At 43.2% G+C, this 19,753-nt stretch overlaps 1 protein-coding gene across 9 annotated transcripts in view; it reads left to right on the top strand.

Moving 5' to 3' along the window:
• ADGRL3 (adhesion G protein-coupled receptor L3) overlaps positions 1-19,753 on the top strand; it is a 2,975,920-nt gene that overhangs the window by 1,442,698 nt on the left and 1,513,469 nt on the right. For all 9 annotated transcript variants that reach the window (XM_068233819.1, XM_068233821.1, XM_068233820.1 and 6 more), the window contains one exon: positions 19,244-19,427. In XM_068233819.1, coding sequence (XP_068089920.1) covers positions 19,244-19,427 — 184 coding nt within the window. The remainder of the gene's footprint in view (positions 1-19,243; positions 19,428-19,753) is intronic.

The raw sequence follows: 19,753 nt of genomic DNA, 5'->3' as shown, positions 1-19,753 counted from the left end.
ACTGGTATTTGTCTGCAAATAATGAAAGAACTGTCAGTTCCAGTAATACCGATATGTTCTTCATTCCCCATATTTCATCAGGTGCTGTCATATCCCCCCATATTTCATCAGGTGCTGTCAATGCCCCCCATATTTCATCAGGTGCTGTCATAGCTCCCCATATTTCATCAGGTGCTGTCATAGCCCCCCATATTTCATCAGGTGCTGTCATAGTCCTCATATGCCATCAGGTGCTATCACAGCCCCCATATTACTCTGGGTGTGCTTGGATTAAAGAACCAGTGAACCTGTGAGAGCTTTGGTGTATAAGCTGCTGCCTGATTACTGAGAGAAACTGAGGGTTGCTTTCCATCTAGGTTGCACAGAAATATGGACAGAGGAGCACACTTATAAAATGCATAGTGTTATAAATGTATGCAAGCTGTGTCGCCAACCTGTGTGGCAAGTCCTAATAATGTCACCCTGGTCCTGGGTTTGCTGCAGAACTGTTCCAGTAAGGAAATCAATCTACAGTGTGTTGTGTTTTTCTGCTGTGCACTCCAATTTAAAGCAATCTAAAAGACAGTTCAATCTCGCACAGCGTAATAACGTTAAGGCTTTCAGTCAGCAGATAGGCAATAGCCTTAACAGTATTATGCTGTGCAATATTGAACTGTCTTTTAGATTGCTTTGAAGTGGAGTGCACAGCAGAAAAACCCAACGCATACTGCATACAGTACCATACTTATAGTGTCCAGAACTTTCCTCCCCTCCCCCTCCCCCTTTGAATTCACACATTGATCATGGTACAGTACCTTACATAGTGTCCAGGACCACCCCCCCCCTTCTGAATTCACACATTGATAATGGTACAGTACATACTATACTTAGTGTTCAGAACCTTCCTCCCCCCCCACCCTGAATTCAAAGTCATTATGGTACAGTGTGGAACAGCTACTATATTCACCTTGAGTACAGTAAATATGGGGAAGCACTCAGTATGCCTCTTAATACTGTATTATTATTATTACAGTATGCCCCTCCATATTCATTAGGATTTTACAGTAGTTCTGTACCTGTCTCTCCTCAATCAAGCTGCCGCTTTCAGTGTGACATACTGGAGGCAAGATATGTTGAGCAGGAGCCTGTACAGTGATTGGAGGGGTCGGAGCTTCAGCCTCATTATCATCTAATGGGTGGAGGAGCAGAGAGCTGTGCATGGAGACCCGGGATGTTTGACGAGAGGAACAGCCTGCATGAGTCCAGACCTGCACTGAATCGAATCCTGCACTGAATTGAGTCCTGCACTGAATCGATTCCTGCACTGAATCGAGTCCTGCACCGTGTCAAGTCCCGAGTCGAGTCTTGCACCGAGTCGAGTCCTGAGTCAAGTCCTGCACCAAGTCAAGTACTGCACCGCAAGAACAAACAAACAGCCATCCTGCTGGAGCCCGGCACTGATCCCCGCCAGGATCACTGATCACAGAAGCCTGCAAGCACACAAGGGGACAGAGCCAGAGCTCAGCACAATCCATGCAGGGAGACCACCCGGACAGCACAATGCTCTGCTGTCCAAAGCCCAGCACCCATCCCTGCCATAGAGCCGATCCCAGAGCCTTGCAGTGTCGCTCAGAGCCCCACAGATCAACCTGGAGACCACTTGGACAGCACAGCGCTCTGCTGTGCAAAGCCCAGCACCGATCCCGGAGCCTTGCTGGGAGACCATCAGACAACATTGCAGTGCCGCTCAGAGCCCCCACACAGATGACCGGCAGGCACAGATCACATTACTGAACCCTGCAAGCTGACACTGCCGCAGAGCCCAATCACACACAAACGCAGGTGACTTTAACATCGCTTCTGTGCATTTTTTTTATCCTTTGGGATATAAGACGCACTGACTCCCCCAGCCCCCCCCCCCCCCCCCCTCCCTCCCGTTTTGGAGAAAAAGTGCATCTTATATTCTGATAAATACGGTACTTCAGAACTTGGAATATTGTGAGAAACTTGAGCAGGATCACTCCACTGAGTACCAGGATGAACTTAAGAGCATAATGGAAAAGGGGCGCAAGGAGGGAATCCTGAGCAAAGAGGAAAAGGATTACATTTTAATTAAATATCCAAAAATGCTGTTCTTTTATTTTCTACCAAAAATACATTAAACTCTTGACAGACTGCCAGGAAGACCCAATATCTCAGGTATCTCGTCCATCACCATAAATCTTTCAGAAGTTATCGATGACCATCTCAAGAGATATGTGCCAGAACTACCTAATGTATTCCGCACATTTGATGACTCTTCTACAGGACATAAAGTGGACCCCGAAATACAGGTGGGTAACAGTGGACGTAGCTCCCTATATTCCAATGTCAACCACCAAACTGACCTAGAAGCTGTGGCTCACTTTTTGTCCTTAGACCTGGATCTCCCACCCAAACAGAGGGAATTTATTTTGAAGGCAATTGATTTTATTCTTAATCATAATATTTTCTCTTTTAATGACATTATTTTTAAACAGACAAGGGGGACAAGGATGGGATGTAATTTCGCTCCAGGTTATGCTAATTTAACGATGAGTCATTTTGAAAAAGAGAACCCCCTTTCACTCCAATATAATATTTTACAAAAGATACATAGACGATTTGTTTTTTTATATGGGAAGGGGAGGAAAATTCAGTAACTGAATTGAATGAATACCTTAACAAAAGCACCTTTGGTCTGACCTTCACAGAAAAACAGAATAAAATTGAAATCGACTACCTGGACCTGCAGATCTTTCACGAAAATAAGACTATCAAAAGAAAGAATTTCTTTAAATTGGTGGACACAAACTCATATATCCATTTCAAAAGTTGTCATTATAGACCATGGAGAGAAAATATACCTTTCGGCCAGTTCAGAAGAATCCGCAGAAACTGTACCGACCGGGAAAATGATGATACACAAGCAAAAATCCTACATCGTAAGTTTAAAGAACTTAAATTTCCAGAAAAAATAATATAGGACGCAAAACTAAAAGCCCGGGACCTCACACAACAGGAACTTCTACAACAGAAAGAAAAGAAACAGGTAAGTGATGGACAAAAACAGGAAGAACCACGGTTTATCAGAATCAGAATTGCTTTATTTTGCCAAGCATGACTGGGTCATGCCCGGAATTGGGTTTGGCACAGATACATAGCTCCCGAAAGGTACATAGACAAAAAAAGGCAGGAAAAAGCATCAGAGTACAATAAAGATCATGACAGTGTAAGGCTTGGTGGTGTATTCTCCACAGTCAGCATGCAACGCATGAGCTGAAGTGGAGGAGGTACACACACTAGCACAAGGAAACAGGCTATCCCTAGTATAGTGGAGGGGAGGACTGACTCCAATAGGAGATTGTGGCGCACAGAGCCGGTGCAGATCCGACAGCCACAAACAATACTTTCGCTATAACGTCTCAGCGCAAAGTAGCGCTGAGCGCATAAACCAGAACTGAGGAGATCAGGACAGGTAGACAGAATGAACGCTTGCTAGCTAGCCGCTACTTAGTGACAGCAAGCGTCCAAAACAAGACAGACTGGAATGAGGCAGCCAATGCGTTACATCGATGGCGTGCCTCACAAAGACAGGACAGGATAGTCAGGAAATAGCAGGATCGAGATAGATGAATGTAACACAGACAAAAATACAATAAGTATGTTTTCCTAGCGTATTACAATTACAGCTATCAATGAAACTATTTGTAACGTCTGACTAACATATGTATATATCGGCAATGAACCGATATATGACATAAGCAGGAACTCTGACTAGGACAGGAGTAATACAGGGAACAGGACTCAGAAGGATTCGCTATCTCTTCGCAGAGATGAACGCAATCCACAAACGGTAACAGAACAGGATTCAGAAGGATTCGTTATCTCTTTGCAGAGATGAACGCAATCCACAAACGGTAACAGAACAGGATTCAGAAGGATTCGTTATCTCTTTGCAGAGATGAATGCAATCCACAAACGGTAACAGAACAGGATTCAGAAGGATTCGTTATCTCTTCGCAGAGATGAACGCAATCCACAAACAGAACCAGGAGCAGGGTAACTAACTCAGCACGGGTGATCACGATACGCGCAACCTACCAAAACGTGCTGGAAAGCTGACTAACTGCACACAGGATATAAACAGTTCGTGTACGTATACATCAGCGACACTGATGTATCAACGTAACACGAATACAAGGAAAATAATAAACGTGCTGGTATGCATATATATTGGCAATGAACCAATATATGATGCAAAGACCAGCAAAGTATCTTTAGAACAAGAAACACGATCGGGGGCTGAAGCAACAGCAAGACAGGCTTAAAGGGACACTTAAGTCAAACAAAAAAAATGAGTTTTACTCACCTGGGGCTTCCAATAGCCCCCTGCAGCTGTCCGGTGCCCTCGCCATCTCCCTCCGATCCCCCTGGCCCCGCCGGCAGCCGCTTCCTGTTTCGGTGACAGGAGCTGACAGGCTGGGGACGCGAGTGATTCTTCACGTTCCTGGCTACAATAGCGCCATCTATGCTGCTATAGCATATATCATATACCATATAGCAGCATAGAGGGTGCTAATGTGTCTGGGAACGCGAAGAATCACTCACGTCCCCAGCCTGTCAGCTCCTGTCACCGAAACAGGAAGTGGCTGCTGGCAGGGCCAGGAGGATCGGAGGGAGACAGCGAGGGCACCGGACAGCTGCAGGGGGCTATTGGAAGCCCCAGGTGAGTAAAACTCATTTTTTTTGTTTGACTTAAGTGTCCCTTTAAACTGAAGCTATGAAAACCCGAGGAGTCCTGCAGGAAGCAGATCTTTATACTGAGGTCATCCAATGGGAGCAGACATGCAGATTCCCACACAGGTGAATGATAATCAGTCACAAGCTGACAGCAGGGAAAGGCAGACAAAGCTATGCAGCTTGCATGGAAAGAGATCAGAACTGCCTGAGCTGCAGCACTACTACTTCCAGCAATACCTGCTGCAGCAGCGATCATGACAGTACCCCCGCCCTTAAAGGCAGATACCAGACGCCTCTCAAAACTGACCTTCCCAAGGAGACAACCTAACTGATAATTCATGATGACCGGGACAGCCCGGCAAGACCAAATTCCAGAATCAGTCATCACAAGACTGGACCCATCAGAACCAGAACCTAAAGAACCATGCCCATCAGTACTACAAGTCTCAGTGTGACACCCATCAAAACCATGATTTCCAGAAGAAAGCCCCCCGAAGCTCTCTGAGCGATACCCACTGCCTTCCAGGGACCGTCCAAAAATGCCCAAGCCTTTGCAATGCCCACCGGAACTGTCTTCACCAACACAAAACCCACTGTTGAACCAGTCCAAGGTACCAGGACAAGCTTCCTCAGAGATCTCCCAGAACACTTTAAAGCTCCAAAGAGATCCCAAAAGGTCAGAACGCCCTTTAGGCTCACATGAAGAACTATCAAGAATCCCCATGGAACCTATGGCAATTCCCGAGTCAGGGTTACAAGGACAAACATCAAGATCAGGGCTTTCAGGGACCAGAACCATCTCTGGGCATGCAGGCAGACTGGCAACATCAGAACATGTCTCCCCTAAGGAAGCATCTGAGTACGCTAACACCTTAGACACACTTGGGCATTCTGGCACACAAAGCACATCTGGGCACACTGGTACAAGAGAAACTTCTGGGCATGTCAAGGAACTGTGAACCTCAGGGTCAGCCAAGATAGGACCGAAACCAGGACTGGACAAAAATTCATCATGACTAGACTTCACAAGCACTGGACTCTCACTAAAGAATGCAGGAACAGACTTGGATGTCGCTGATTCTAGCAAGGTTGTTAACAAATCAGGTTCAGGGGCATCAACAAGACAGGACAAGTCTTCTGATGTATGACCTGAACTAGATAGGAATTCCACAACTTCCTCTGGACTGGACAGAGACTCATCTAGTACCTGGGATTGGGGCTCCAAAGTAGCTGCAAAACAAGTCAATATTACAGCATCCCCCACTGAACTGGGCAAATCTGAGGAATTCCCTGGACAGGAAGGGAACTCCGGAATCTCTGCCACACCGGCCAGAGAATCAGAATTTTCCAAAATACAAGGCAGGGTTTCAGGAACGCTTACTAAATCAGACTGAAATTCTGAGACTTCTGTTATTTTGACCAGAGAATCAGAATTATTCATGTTACAGGGCAAGACTTCTGAAACATTCAGAGGACAGGGCTGGAGTTCCTCGGCTGTTACAACACTGGAGAGGGACTCCACAATATTGGTTAAATCAGACTGTGTACAGGGCAAGGTATCTAAGACACTTGCTGACGAGGACAATATTTCAATGACTTCTGCTTCATCAGACAAAGATTCATCAAGTTTATTTACAATACAATACAATACAATAACATTTGTAAAGCGATTTTCTCCCATAGGACTCAAAGCGCATAGCTGTGTCTCAGATTAATACAGGGTTTCAGGCTGGGTTGTGTTACAGAGGAGATAGTCAGATGTTCATGAATGCCAGACTGAAAAGGTAGGTTTTCAGTTTAGACTTAAATGTTTCCAGGGATGGGGCTGTCCTGATTGGGTGTGGCAGGGAGTTCCAAAGTGTAGGGGCAGCATGACAAAAGGCTCTGTCTCCAAAGGTTTTGAGGTGGACTCTGGGGGTGACCAAGGTGTTACGTCCTTTTGATCTAAGATTGTGGGGGGTGTGATGTAGTTGCAACAAGTCCTTCAGGTATCCAGGGCCCAGATTGTGCAAGGATTTGAATGTCAGTAAGCCAATCTTAAACAGAGTTCTCCATTTTATCGGTAGCCAGTGGAGTGAGCTCAGGGTTGGTGTTATGTGGCAATGGCGGGGTTGGCTCGTTAACAGCCTTGCGGCGGCATTCTGTACTAATTGCAGGCGGCGTAAGTCTTTCTTATGCAGGCCTGTGTAGAGGACATTGCAGTAGTCTAACCTTGATGTGACGAAGGCATGAACTAGGGTTGGAAGATCCTCTGAAGGAATTAGGTGTTTAATCCTTGCAGTATTCCTTAGGTGAAAGAAGGAATGTTTCACAACAGCTGAGATTTGATTCCTGAAGCTTAATTTCCCATCAATCAGTACTCCCAGGCTGCGCACACAGTCTGAGTTGTTCAGGTCTGAGCTCCCTATCCTTAGCGGTGTTGGTTGAGACTGGAGCGGTTTTGCTGTTGAGCCCTGGCCCTCGATAACAAGAACCTCAGTTTTGTCAGCATTAAGTTTTAGCCAATTATTATTCATCCACTCCTGAAGCTCAGCTAAGCATGCGTTTATTTGTGGAGTAGGGTCTGTGACGTCAGGTTTGAATGACAAATAAAGCTGGGTGTCATCAGCATAGCAATGATATGTCAGGCCATGTTTTTGTATGATTTCTCCAAGTGGCAGCATGTATATGGTGAACAGTAAAGGGGATAATATTGTGCCCTGAGGTACACCGTATTTTAGTGGTACAGGGTTGGAGAGGAAGGGCCCTAAGGCTACCCTTTGTGTTCTGCCAGCCAGGAAGGAGTTGAACCACCGGAGAACAATGCCATCTATGCCACAGTACTCTTGTAGCCTGTTGAGTAAGATTTCATGATCGACTGTGTCAAAAGCCGCTGAGAGGTCGAGCAAAATCAGGATGGAACATTGACCCTTGTCTCTTGCAATGAGCAGATCATTGCAAATCTGGGTGAGGGCTGTTTCACAGCTGTGATATTTCCTGAAACCAGATTGAAGAGGGTCAAGGATGTTGTTTCTGGAGAGCCTGGCTTCAAGTTGGAGGTAGACAGCCTTTTCAATAACTTTTCCCAGAAAGGGGAGGTTTGAGACAGGTCTGTAGCTGTTTAGAGCATCTGGGTCTAAGGATGGTTTCTTGAGTAGAGGCCTGACGATTGCTTCTTTCAGAGTAGAGGGAAACCACCCTTCTTGTAAGGAGCCGTTGACTATTTTGTGGAATGCCGGTGTAAATAGTTCAGGGCATTTCAACATGAACTTAGTGGGGCCAGGGTCCAGATCGCAGGTAGTCTGGCGAAGGTTTGAGAGGATATCCAAGATGTCTTTTTCAGTGATTACCTTAAAATCAGACCATGGTGGTAGGCTATTTTTGCACCTGTTATATGGCTCTGCATGGGTTTCTGGGGCTGTGAATTGAATGGCAGATCGTATGGAGGAGACTTTTTCTGAGAAGAAGTGGGCAAATTTCTCGCACAGTTCCTGTGAAGGTCTGATGCTGGATTTCCTGCAAGATGGATTGCAGAGACTGTCAACCGTGCGGAAGAGTTGGGCAGGTCTGTTGGCTGCATTTCCAATTTCGTGAGACAGGAATAAGGACTTCTTTTTGTTAATCATCGTTTGATATTTTTTCAGGTGAGCAATTAGGGAAAGTTTGTCATCAGGAGACTGATGTTTGCGCCACCTTCGTTCCAGTCTGCGTCCCTGTTTCTTTAGTTCCTTTATAGAGTTGTCAAACCAGCGAGCATGATGTAATGGTGCGGAACGTTTAATCTTTAAGGGAGCTATGGCGTCAAAAGCGGCTGAGACATCTTGGTTATATTTAAGGACCATGGATTCAAGGCCGAAGTTGTGATCTGTCAGTCCACCTAGATTGAGGTTGTTCTGAAGGTGTTGGGGTGTCAAACCTTTCAAGGAACGATATTTTATTAGTTCTTTCACTTGGTGTTTTGTAGCCGGTGCTGTAAAGGAGAAGTGGACAGTGTGGTGGTCTGACCAAACTACTGGATCAATTTCCACATTGGATATTAGGAGTTCTGAATGGAAAATGAGGTCCAAAGTGTGTCCTTTTTTGTGGGTAGGGAGGTTGACGGCTTGAGAGAAGCCCAGTTCATTCATGGAGAGAAGTAGCTTAGTTCCAAATTGGGAAGAGTGTGTATCGACCCGTGCGTTAAAGTCTCCAAGAATTATCCACCTAGGGTGTTTCAGTGTTATGCAAGATACAAGTTCTGCTATTTCCTTGAGAAAAGCTGAGCCAGCGTCAGGGGGTCGGTAGACAAGCAGTATGTTTATTTTTTTTCCAGCTGAGAGCTGGGCTGCTAGACATTCAAAAGAGTGGGTGGGGGCTACAGCAAGGGGTTTAATATTCAAACTGGATTTGAAGCACAGAGCTAATCCTCCGCCCTTGCGGTTTTGCCTTTCACAGTGTAAAACTGAGTAATTGTCTGGTACCGCAGCTGCGAGAGTGGGTCCTGAGTTCTGATCCAACCATGTCTCTGTAATTAAAGCTAGATCTGAAGCCTCTATTAGATCACGAATAACTGCTGTTTTGTTGTTTATGGACCTGGCATTGCAGAGTACTGCTTTAATGTTGTTTGCCTTAACTTTGAGGTCTGTGTTCCTAGCTCCTGGCTGGGGGTTGTAATCAGGAGTGTGGCAGCTGTCTCTGTTATCTGGGTCCTTTACTGATACAGCTGATTTATAGATATGTGATGATTGCTTTGGCTTTGATTTATGGGTGCCTGCACGTCCTCCCCTCTTCCCCCGCCTTGTTTTCTTGAGAATCCCAAAGGATTTTAGAGGGGTAATCAAAGCAGAATCTATTTGTAAGAGTTTCTTGGGAACAGAGGTTGCAATATAGATAAGCATCTCAGCTGAGTATTTTAATGGTGGCATTTAGACAGCTGATAGACACCCTGCTGAGATCAAAGGGAAGGGGTCTTTTGCAAGCTGTACTTCTCAGGGGAAAAAAAGGAGATGCTCCAGATTAAAACAAATTAAGATAGTTCCTTGTTTCAATTTAAAAAGTTTGGAATAAATGTAGAAATAGGATAGTCATAACATAGAAAGCTCACAAGGTGTTTTTTGCCATTTCCGTTACTTACAGAAGGATCAGGAGCTGAGGGTTGAAGAAAGTTGAAGAATTTCAAAGTTTGAGGTCAGCTCCTAGCAGGCTAGGCATTTTCAGTCCAAGTCCAATTTTAATCCAGTTTAAATCTCAGCCATCCAAAGTGATCCATAATTTCTGATGAGCTGTAGTTGTTGCCAGAGAGGTGATGCATAGGATTCCTCTGTATTTTTGGTCCTGTCTGTGCCCAAATGTATTTAAATAGTCAAATTTCTGGGACAAGATGTGAGAGAGCTGCAGCCCAGCTTGGGCGCGCTCAGTTGCCCCTGATAAGCTTCTTAGAGTGGACTTTAATTCTAAGACAGCTGCTAAACAAGTGAATATTGCTGCAACACCCACTGAGGTAAGCAGTGCCTCAGAGTCTTCTGCTAGAGGGTTTGAAGTATCCAAAGTACTGGGTGAAGCATAGGACTCTGCGACTCCAGCTTCACTGAACAGGATCACTGAACAGTCCATATTGCAGGGCAAAACCATGGAAGCACCTGCTGGACAGCATAAGGATTCTGTGACCTGAGCTTCATAGGAGAGATCTACTGCACAATTCATGGTACAGGGCAAATTTACTGGAACATTTTCTGAACAAGGTAATAATTCTGCGATTTCAGGTTCACATAGCAGATGCTCTGAGCTATTCACAAAACTAGAGCGAGGTGTAGAAACAGGAAGATCAAGACACAATGTTTGCGCATCTGAATCACCATTCATTTGCAAAATTGGAAAATTCAGATGCTGGGGTTCTGAGGTTTCTAGACAGGATTGCTGGGACTCGGAAACTGATGTAGTGCATCTATTGGCATCTGCTGGATCAGACAGGAGTTGAACTTTATTAACACAGGTAATTTCTGCAGAAGTGTTTGCAGAGGCAGGCAAGATTTTTCTGATGTCTGTTTCACTGAACAAAGAGTCATGAGTACTGGCTAGGCTGGACTCGGAAGTCAGCAGGACCTCTGGATTCTCTGCTGAGAAATTTGCGCAGGGCAAGGTTAAGAATGTATCAGTGGCTTCTGTTTTACTGGTAAGTAACACTGAGTTATCCATGGTACAGGGTGGAATTGCAGGAACTTCAATTTCACACAAAAAGAGCTCCGAATCACCTGCTGAATCAGCCAAAGGTGCTGAAGCAGGCGGGTCAGAACGCCAAATTTGCGAATTCGGAGTCACATAAAAATCATCCAAAATCAATTCCCACACATCAATCAAAGGAGCCACACAGCCATACCTACACACACCAGTCTCTATTAGGTTATAGGCCGACTTAATGCATGCATTCAATACCATTTCACTTTTTGCACTGTAAAATTGACAAAATGAACTTGAATCATTATTCCATTCACCGAGCAGGGCTTCCATCTCTCCCCTGTCGAATGGAGGATCCCATGCATACTTAACAGCGAAACATTCAGGCTGATCACAGTTGGCAGATATGATTGTGGCAGGGACATGTATTGGGTTAATTAGCAGGTGATTGGCAGATTCCTTATTCTTAAGAATCTCCAATACCTGTAGCAAGTGTTGAACTGTAGTGTATGCAAACTTCCCTTGGTTCACAAATAAGTTGATTTGTTCAATACTCTGTAATATCTCCTCATAATCATACTCAGATAATTCTTTTAAACAAAAATCTTTATTTTCCCTAGCCAGGGATGAAAGTTCATTAGTAGTTTCATAAGTCCATTTAACTCCCCTGAAAGACAATTGCATTTCATTATCTGTTAATGGCAGAATCTCATTATAGGTCTCAGTCGCTAAGGATAACGACTCTGCAGATCGGACACGTTTCTTAGAACGTTTGCGTTTTGCCTTAGACCCTGCTGCCTTTGGTGATTTATTCAAAGCTGCAGGAAAATTATCAGGAACACTCTCTGCTTGCTGATCATTTTTGCAAACAATTGAAGGGGCAGCTGATTGGCCTGCTGCCAGGAGTTCATTTAGAGGAAAAGGCAATGGATCTATGCGCAACCAGTTATGGATCACAAACGCTAGAAATTCCAGCGGTCTCTCTTTCAAATCGGAATGATTGAGAACATCAAATGCCCACTGAAATAATTCCCCTTTAAACAAAATATAACTTAGTTGGAGTGCCCAGGTTGAAACAGGAGTCGCTTGGAGATCGGGATTGGCCAGGAACCTGGCACATTCAGAGAAAAACTCATTTTCTGTTTCAGAGTTAAGTTCTTCAAATTTCTTAAAGGAACAGAAACCATAATTAACAGTGTCATACTTTCTGGGAATCCCCCCCACAATGGGGATTGGTAATGGGGTTTTCATAATGTAAGGCTTGGTGGTGTATTCTCCACAGTCAGCATGCAACGCTTGAGCTGACGTGGAGGAGGTACACACACTAGCACAAGGAAACAGGCTATCCCTAGTATAGTGGAGGGGAGGACTGACTCCAATAGGAGATTGTGGCGCACAGAGCCGGTGCAGATCCGACAGCCACAAACAATACTTTCGCTATGTAGCGCTGAGCGCATAAACCAGAACTGAGGAGATCAGGACAGGTGTAGACAGAATGAACGGTTGCTAGCTAGCCGCTACTTAGTGACAGCAAGCGTCCAAAACAAGACAGACTGGAATGAGGCAGCCAATGCGTTACATCGATGGCGTGCCTCACAAAGACAGGACAGGATAGTCAGGAAATAGCAGGATCGAGATAGATGAACGTAACACAGCCAAAAATACAATAAGTATGTTTTCCTAGCGTATTACAATTACAGCTATCAATGAAACTATTTGTAACGTCTGACTAACATATGTATATATCGGCAATGAACCGATATATGACATAAGCAGGAACTCTGACTAGGACAGGAGTAATACAGGGAACAGGACTCAGAAGGATTCGCTATCTCTTCGCAGAGATGAATGCAATCCACAAACGGTAACAGAACCGGATTCAGAAGGATTCGTTATCTCTTTGCAGAGATGAACGCAATCCACAAACGGTAACAGAACAGGATTCAGAAGGATTCGTTATCTCTTCGCAGAGATGAACGCAATCCACAAACAGAACCAGGAGCAGGGTAACTAACTCAGCACGGGTGATCACGATACGCGCAACCTACCAAAACGTGCTGGAAAGCTGACTAACTGCACACAGGATATAAACAGTTCGTGTACGTATACATCAGCGACACTGATGTATCAACGTAACACGAATACAAGGAAAATAATAAACGTGCTGGTATGCATATATATTGGCAATGAACCAATATGTGATGCAAAGACCAGCAAAGTATCTTTAGAACAAGAAACACGATCGGGGGCTGAAGCAACAGCAAGACAGGCTTAAACTGAAGCTATGAAAACCCGAGGAGTCCTGCAGGAAGCAGATCTTTATACTGAGGTCATCCAATGGGAGCAGACATGCAGATTCCCACACAGGTGAATGATAATCAGTCACAAGCTGACAGCAGGGAAAGGCAGACAAAGCTATGCAGCTTGCATGGAAAGAGATCAGAACTGCCTGAGCTGCAGCACTACTACTTCCAGCAATACCTGCTGCAGCAGCGATCATGACAGACAGTAATACATCATACTCAAATATGTAGATACACAATATTCACAGATGCACAACACACTCAGGGTCAGTATGCATGTTTCAGAAACAGAAAAACATTGTTGAAGTCTACCAAAGGTGCGGGAAAATCTAAGCAGTTTAAATGTGATGACTGGTGGCTGGTTGTTTGACAAGGAAATGTGTTATTTTGCAGCCCGCTACTTTGCAGGTGATAGGGCTTTGATAGAGGGTGGAAGAATGTTAAGGGAGTTCAGGAGACTAACGGCCGAAGGGAAGAAAGAGTTCTTGTGTCTGGTAGTCTTGGTGGGGATGGCCCAATGGTAGTAGGGTGAAAAAACAGTGGCCTGGGTGTGAGGGGTCACTTGTGATCTTCAGTGCCCTGGCACGCAGTCTTGTGTTATACAGGAGGTCAAGTGGAGGCAGATTCTCGACGGACCATAATACGATTTCATTTTTCAGCACGACCTGGCACCTGCTCACAGTGCCAAAACCACTGATAAATGGTTTACTGACCATGGTATTACTGTGCTCAATTGGCCTGCCAACTCTCTTGACCTGAACCCCATAGAGAATCTGTGGGATATTGTGAAGAGAAAGTTGAGAGACGCAAGACCCAACACTCTGGATAAGCTTAAGGCCGCTATCGAAGCATCCTGGGCCTCCATAACACCTGAGCAGTGCCACAGGCTGATTGCCTCCATGCCACGCCACATTGAAGCAGTCATTTCTGCAAAAGGATTCCCGACCAAGTATTGAGTGCATAACTGAACATAATTATTTGAAGGTTGACTTTTTTTGTTTTAAAAACCCTTTTCTTTTATTGGTCGGATGAAATATGCTAATTTTTTTGAGATAGGAATTTTGGGTTTTCATGAGCTGTATGCCAAAATCATCAATATTAAAACTATAAAAGGCTTGAACTACTTTAGTTGCGTGCAATGAATCTAAAATATATATGAATATATATATATATATATATACGGCGGCTTGCAAAAGTATTTGGCCCCCTTGAAGTTTTCTACATTTTGTCACATTACTGACACAAACATGAATCAATTTTATTGGAATTCTACGTGTAAGACCAATACAAAGTGGTGTACACGTGAGAAGTGGAACAAAAATCATACATGATTCCAAATATTTTTTACAAATCAATAGCAAAGTGGGGTGTGCGTAATTATTCAACCCCCTGAGTCAATACTTTGTAGAACCACATTTTGCTGCAATTACAGCTGCCAGTCTTTTAGGGTACAGTATGTCTCTACCAGCTTTGCACACGTAGAGACTGAAATCCTTGCACATTCTTCTTTGCAAAACAGCTCCAGCTCAGTCAGATTAGATGAACAGCGTTTGTGAACAGCAGTTTTCAGATCTTGCCACAGATTCTCGATTGGATTTAGATCTGGACTTTGAATGGGCTATTCTAACACATGGATATGTTTTGTTTTAAACCATTCCATTGTTGCCCTGGCTTTGTGTTTAGGGTCGTTGTCCTGCTGGAAGGTGAATCTCTGCCCCAGTCTCAAGTCTTTTGCAGACTCCAAGAGGTTTTCTTCCAAGATTGCCCTGTATTTGGCTCGATCCATCTTCCCATCAACTCTGACCAGCTTCCCTGTCCCTGCTGAAGAGAAGCACCCTCAGAGCATGATCCTGCCACCACCATATTTGACAGTGGGGGATGGTGTGTTCAGAGTGATGTGCAGTGGACGGCCTTGTCTTGGTAGGCTTACAGTTGTGCCATACACCTTCCATTTCTGAATGATCGCTTGAACAGTACTCCGTGGGATGTTAAAGGCTTTAGAAATCTTTTTGTAGCCTAAGCATGCTTTAAATTTCTCAATAACTTTATCCCTGACCTGGCTGGTGTGTTCTTTGGACTTCATGGTGTTGTTGCTCCCAATATTCTCTTAGACAACCTCTGAGGTCATCACAGAGAAGCTGTATTTGTATTGACATTAGATTACACACAGGTGCACTCTATTTAGTCATTAGCACTCATCAGGCAATGTCTATGGGCAACTGACTGCACTCAGACCAAAGGGGGCTGAATAATTACGCACACCCCACTTTGCAGTTATTTATTTGTAAAACATTTTGGAATCTTGTATGATTTTCATTCCACTTCTCACGTGTACACCATTTTGTATTGGTCTTTGACGTGGAATTCTAATACAATTGATTCATGTTCGTGGCAGTAATATGACAAAATGTGGAAAACTTCAAGGGGGACGAATATTTTTGCAAACCACTGGGTGTGTGTGTGTGTGTGTATGTATATATATATATATATATATATATATATATATATATATATATATAAAGTTGACCTAAGCCCATTTAAAAACGGGCTCTAGGTCTCTTACACCACCACCGCATGTCAGTGCCACCCATCCACCGCCCGCACCTGCCTGCCACGTGCGCACACCCATCCACCACGTGCGCGCACATGCCCCCGCCCCCCCCCGCACACATGCCCGGCCGGCTCCCTGGCCCTGTCCTCCTTCTGTCCCCATGTGCTACACATGCACAGTAGCGCAAAACCATGGACACACGGACAGGAGGATGACGCAGGGACAGTTAGGTATTATTATATAAAATACTGTATATTTGTGTGTGTGTGTGTGTATATATATATATATATATATATATATATATATATATATATTGGTTTGGAAAACAAAAAAATTCATTTTTGGACAGAAATCGCTTACACACAGACAACACCACCGGAGCAGTCTCTCAGTAAGGTATCAAGCAGCAAGTGTGAGCAACCTAAATGGTTGCCATATATATAGTGGAGGGGTGGGCACAAGCTTCCCTCTCTTGATTGGCTGCCAGTACGTATACTGGGGGCTCTGTGATTGGTCCACAAGTCAAGTTCCTCCGGAACCCAAAATCACAACTCGTAATCGAAATTTCAAGTCCCTTTGGGTCCGATTTCGAATACATGCGTAATTAACATCCGTAATATCGGGTGCTTACGGCTTACGATTACGATCTCAAAATGACCAAATTTGTCCGTAAATTAAGGGAATCCATAATTTTGACCTCGTAATAAGCATCTTTTTTTTTAACAGTTGAATAATAAACATCTTTACTGAACAACGCCAGAAACAAGCATGCAGTTAATCTTGTCAGATCTGACAATAATGTCAGAAACCCCTGATCTTCATTTGATCATTCAGGGTCTATGGCTAAAAGTATTAGAGGCAAGGTATCAGCTGGATAGCTGGCAACGAGTTGCTTAAAAGGAAATAAATATGGTAGCCTAGATATCCCTCTTGTTACAGTTGTCCTTTTTAAAACATCTTTTTTTAGCACTCGCTCCTATTTTCCACAAATTATATGCAGGTGATTTTGGCCGCTAAGTGGTGTTTTGGCCGCTAATCATTTATACAGCCACATTTGGTCAGTTCAAATTAGTACCCGGTTGAATACATTTTTGCCCCTCCAGTAAATTGTAAAATTAGTTTACTTACGCTGTGTGCCCTGATTAGTGTTTTCCCATAACATTTTCGCCTTTTGGATGTGACTTTCACGTCCAAAAGGCTGCTGCTCTGCCGGTGCGCTCCCGTGCCGCCCCCGGTAGCTCGGAGATCAATGAATGGGAACAGTATTCCCATTCATTGATCTAAGTCCCCAGTAGAAAAACCGACGGCTTCTTTTCAGAGGCTGCTGTGTTTCTGAAAAAAAAAATCATGTCCTCCTTGTAGTTCTTGTGAGCGAGCGCGCTCGCTCACAGGATAGAAAAACAAAAAAATCTCACTGTGGTCATCTTGAGGCCAAATAGTAAAACTACATGCACATACATTTTTATTACAAAAAGACACAATAAATTACATTTGAAATCCACTGTTTACCTCCCGCACCCAAAAAATACCCAAATAAAATGTTTCACTAAAAAAAAGAAAAAAATTACAATTTAAAAAAAAAACAAAAACAAATAGTTACCTAAGGGTCTGAACTTTTTTTTAATATGCATGTGAAGAGGGTATACAACTATTTTTTTTTAAATTATAAGCTTGTAAATAGTGAGGGACGCAAAACTAAAAAAATGCACCTTTATTTCCAAATAAAATATTGGTGCCATACATTGTGATAGGGACATAATTTAAATGGTGTAATAACCAGGACAAATGGGCAAATAAAATATGTGGGTTTTAATTATGGTAGCATGTATTATTTTAAAGAGAATCTGTATTGTTAAAATCACACAAAAGTAAACATACCAGTGCGTTAGGGGACATCTCCTATTACCCTCTGTCACAATTTCGCCGCTCCCCGCCGCATTAAAAGTGGTTAAAAACAGTTTTAAAAAGTTTGTTTATAAACAAACAAAATGGCCACCAAAAAAGGAAGTAGGTTGATGTACAGTATGTCCACACATAGAAAATACATCCATACACAAGCAGGCTGTATACAGCCTTCCTTTTGAATCTCAAGAGATTATTTGTGTGTTTCTTTCCCCCTGCATCTCTCATGCACTGAAGTTTCAGGCTGCTCTTTTCTTCCTGCCCTTGTCTGTAATTCCTCAGTATGTGAAAGCCCAGCCAGCTCAGAGGACGATTTATCCAGCTTGTAAAATATAAGAGAGAAGAGAGAAGCTGCTCTAATTTAAATAACGCACAGGCAGTGTGCATAGAGGGGCCTGGAAGGGGGAGTTCATAGCAGAACCACAACACTGAAGAACTTGGCAGCCTTCCAGACACAGTCTGACAAGTCTGACAAGAGAGAGATAAGTTGATTTTTTACAGAGACTGTGATAGTACAAAGTGCTGCAGTGAGCCAGATCACATTAGAATAGCTTTTGGAACTTGTAGGATGATAAAAAACAGGATGCAATTTTTGTTACGGAGTCTCTTTAATGCTATAATGACTGAAAAATGAGAAATAATGAATTTTCAATTTTTTTCTTAATATTCCTGTTAAAATGCCTTAAAAAAACTATTCTTAGCAAAATGTACCACCCAAAGAAAGCCTAATTGGTAGCACAAAAAAAACAAGATATAGATCAATTCATTGTGATAAGTAGTGATAAAGTTATTGGCGAATGAATGGGAAGTGAAAATTGCTCGGATGCATAAGGTGAAAAATGACTGAAGGCGAAGTAGTTAAAGATATGGTAGCCATTATGCAGTCACATGAGATGTCATTTGACTGGGTTTTGCTGGGAGTATGGCTGGCACAAGAACTAGTGATGTGCACTGGAACACCGGCATTCTCAGGCAGAATCAGGAGATGGGATTATTATCCACAGTGGAGGCTGTAGAACGGATGTGCATGTTAATAGTAAGTTCTTTAGAGCTGATGCTGCAGCATACATGCATCCTTGTACCCCAGTATAAATGTATGTATATTTACTTTCCCTGGCGCTTATTTTAATAAATTGAAGTGTTGAAACTTGCTAACCCCCTCTTTTTTTATTTTTTTTCTATACTACCTATGTTCAGGTGTAAATTTAGGAGCATGCCCTAGGAATCGGTTGCTAAGAGCTGCAGTTTCATACCATAAGGATCTGAGGGAGAAAAATACTGGTCTTAACAATTAGTGTTAAGAATTGCTTCATTCTGTACCCCAACTGATTGTTTAGTATATACTGGAGTGCTAAGGACACCTAGTAAAGTTCAGGATAACAGTTCTTTAGGCAGCTGTGCCTGTGGCTGTTATCTGGCAGACTTCATTTATTTTTCTTTTCCCAGAAACCAGGAATTTGTAATGAATACATTTTTTTCCATTCATTTAGGTATTAAGTTGCATTTTTTTTTTCATTTTGCATATGCAAGTGCAATTGTGTTTTTGCAAATATTGACACCTACTTCTCCATTCATCCACTTAACTAATCTATTGATCTGGATTTTTGCTTTATAGGCAATGGTTGAGACAGTTAATAATCTCCTTCAGCCACAAGCTCAGAATGCATGGCAAGACCTTTCTTCAAAGGACCAACTGCGAGCTGCCACTATGCTTCTTGACACAGTTGAAGAAGGAGCTTTTGTGCTAGCCGACAATCTTTTGAAAACAGACATTGTAAGAGAGAACACAGATAATATTCGTAAGTAAAATAAGAAACTGTGCAAGATTTTTTCAGATTGTACTTTATACTTTATTTATATTGAATTATTTATATAAAGGCCTGAGCACAATTGCCCACTTCTGTGCACTTTTAGCAATGTGTATTATGCCCGTTCACATCTGCGTTTTCTGCCAAAACTGTCAGTTCGAAAGGATCCGTTGTTCGTTTGAACAGATCTGTTGTGGACCGGTTTAAACTGTTTCCGGTCCATTTCAGTTCTGTTTGTATCCATTTTGCATCAGTTTCCATTTTAAAGGGGAAGTTCTAAAAATAGCATAAAAGATAAGCTATGTATACACCTGAGC

The sequence above is a fragment of the Hyperolius riggenbachi genome, chromosome 1 (genome assembly GCF_040937935.1).
Source record: "Hyperolius riggenbachi isolate aHypRig1 chromosome 1, aHypRig1.pri, whole genome shotgun sequence".
NCBI classification, from domain to species: Eukaryota; Metazoa; Chordata; class Amphibia; order Anura; family Hyperoliidae; genus Hyperolius; species Hyperolius riggenbachi.
This window is presented reverse-complemented; position numbering and strand designations above follow the sequence as displayed.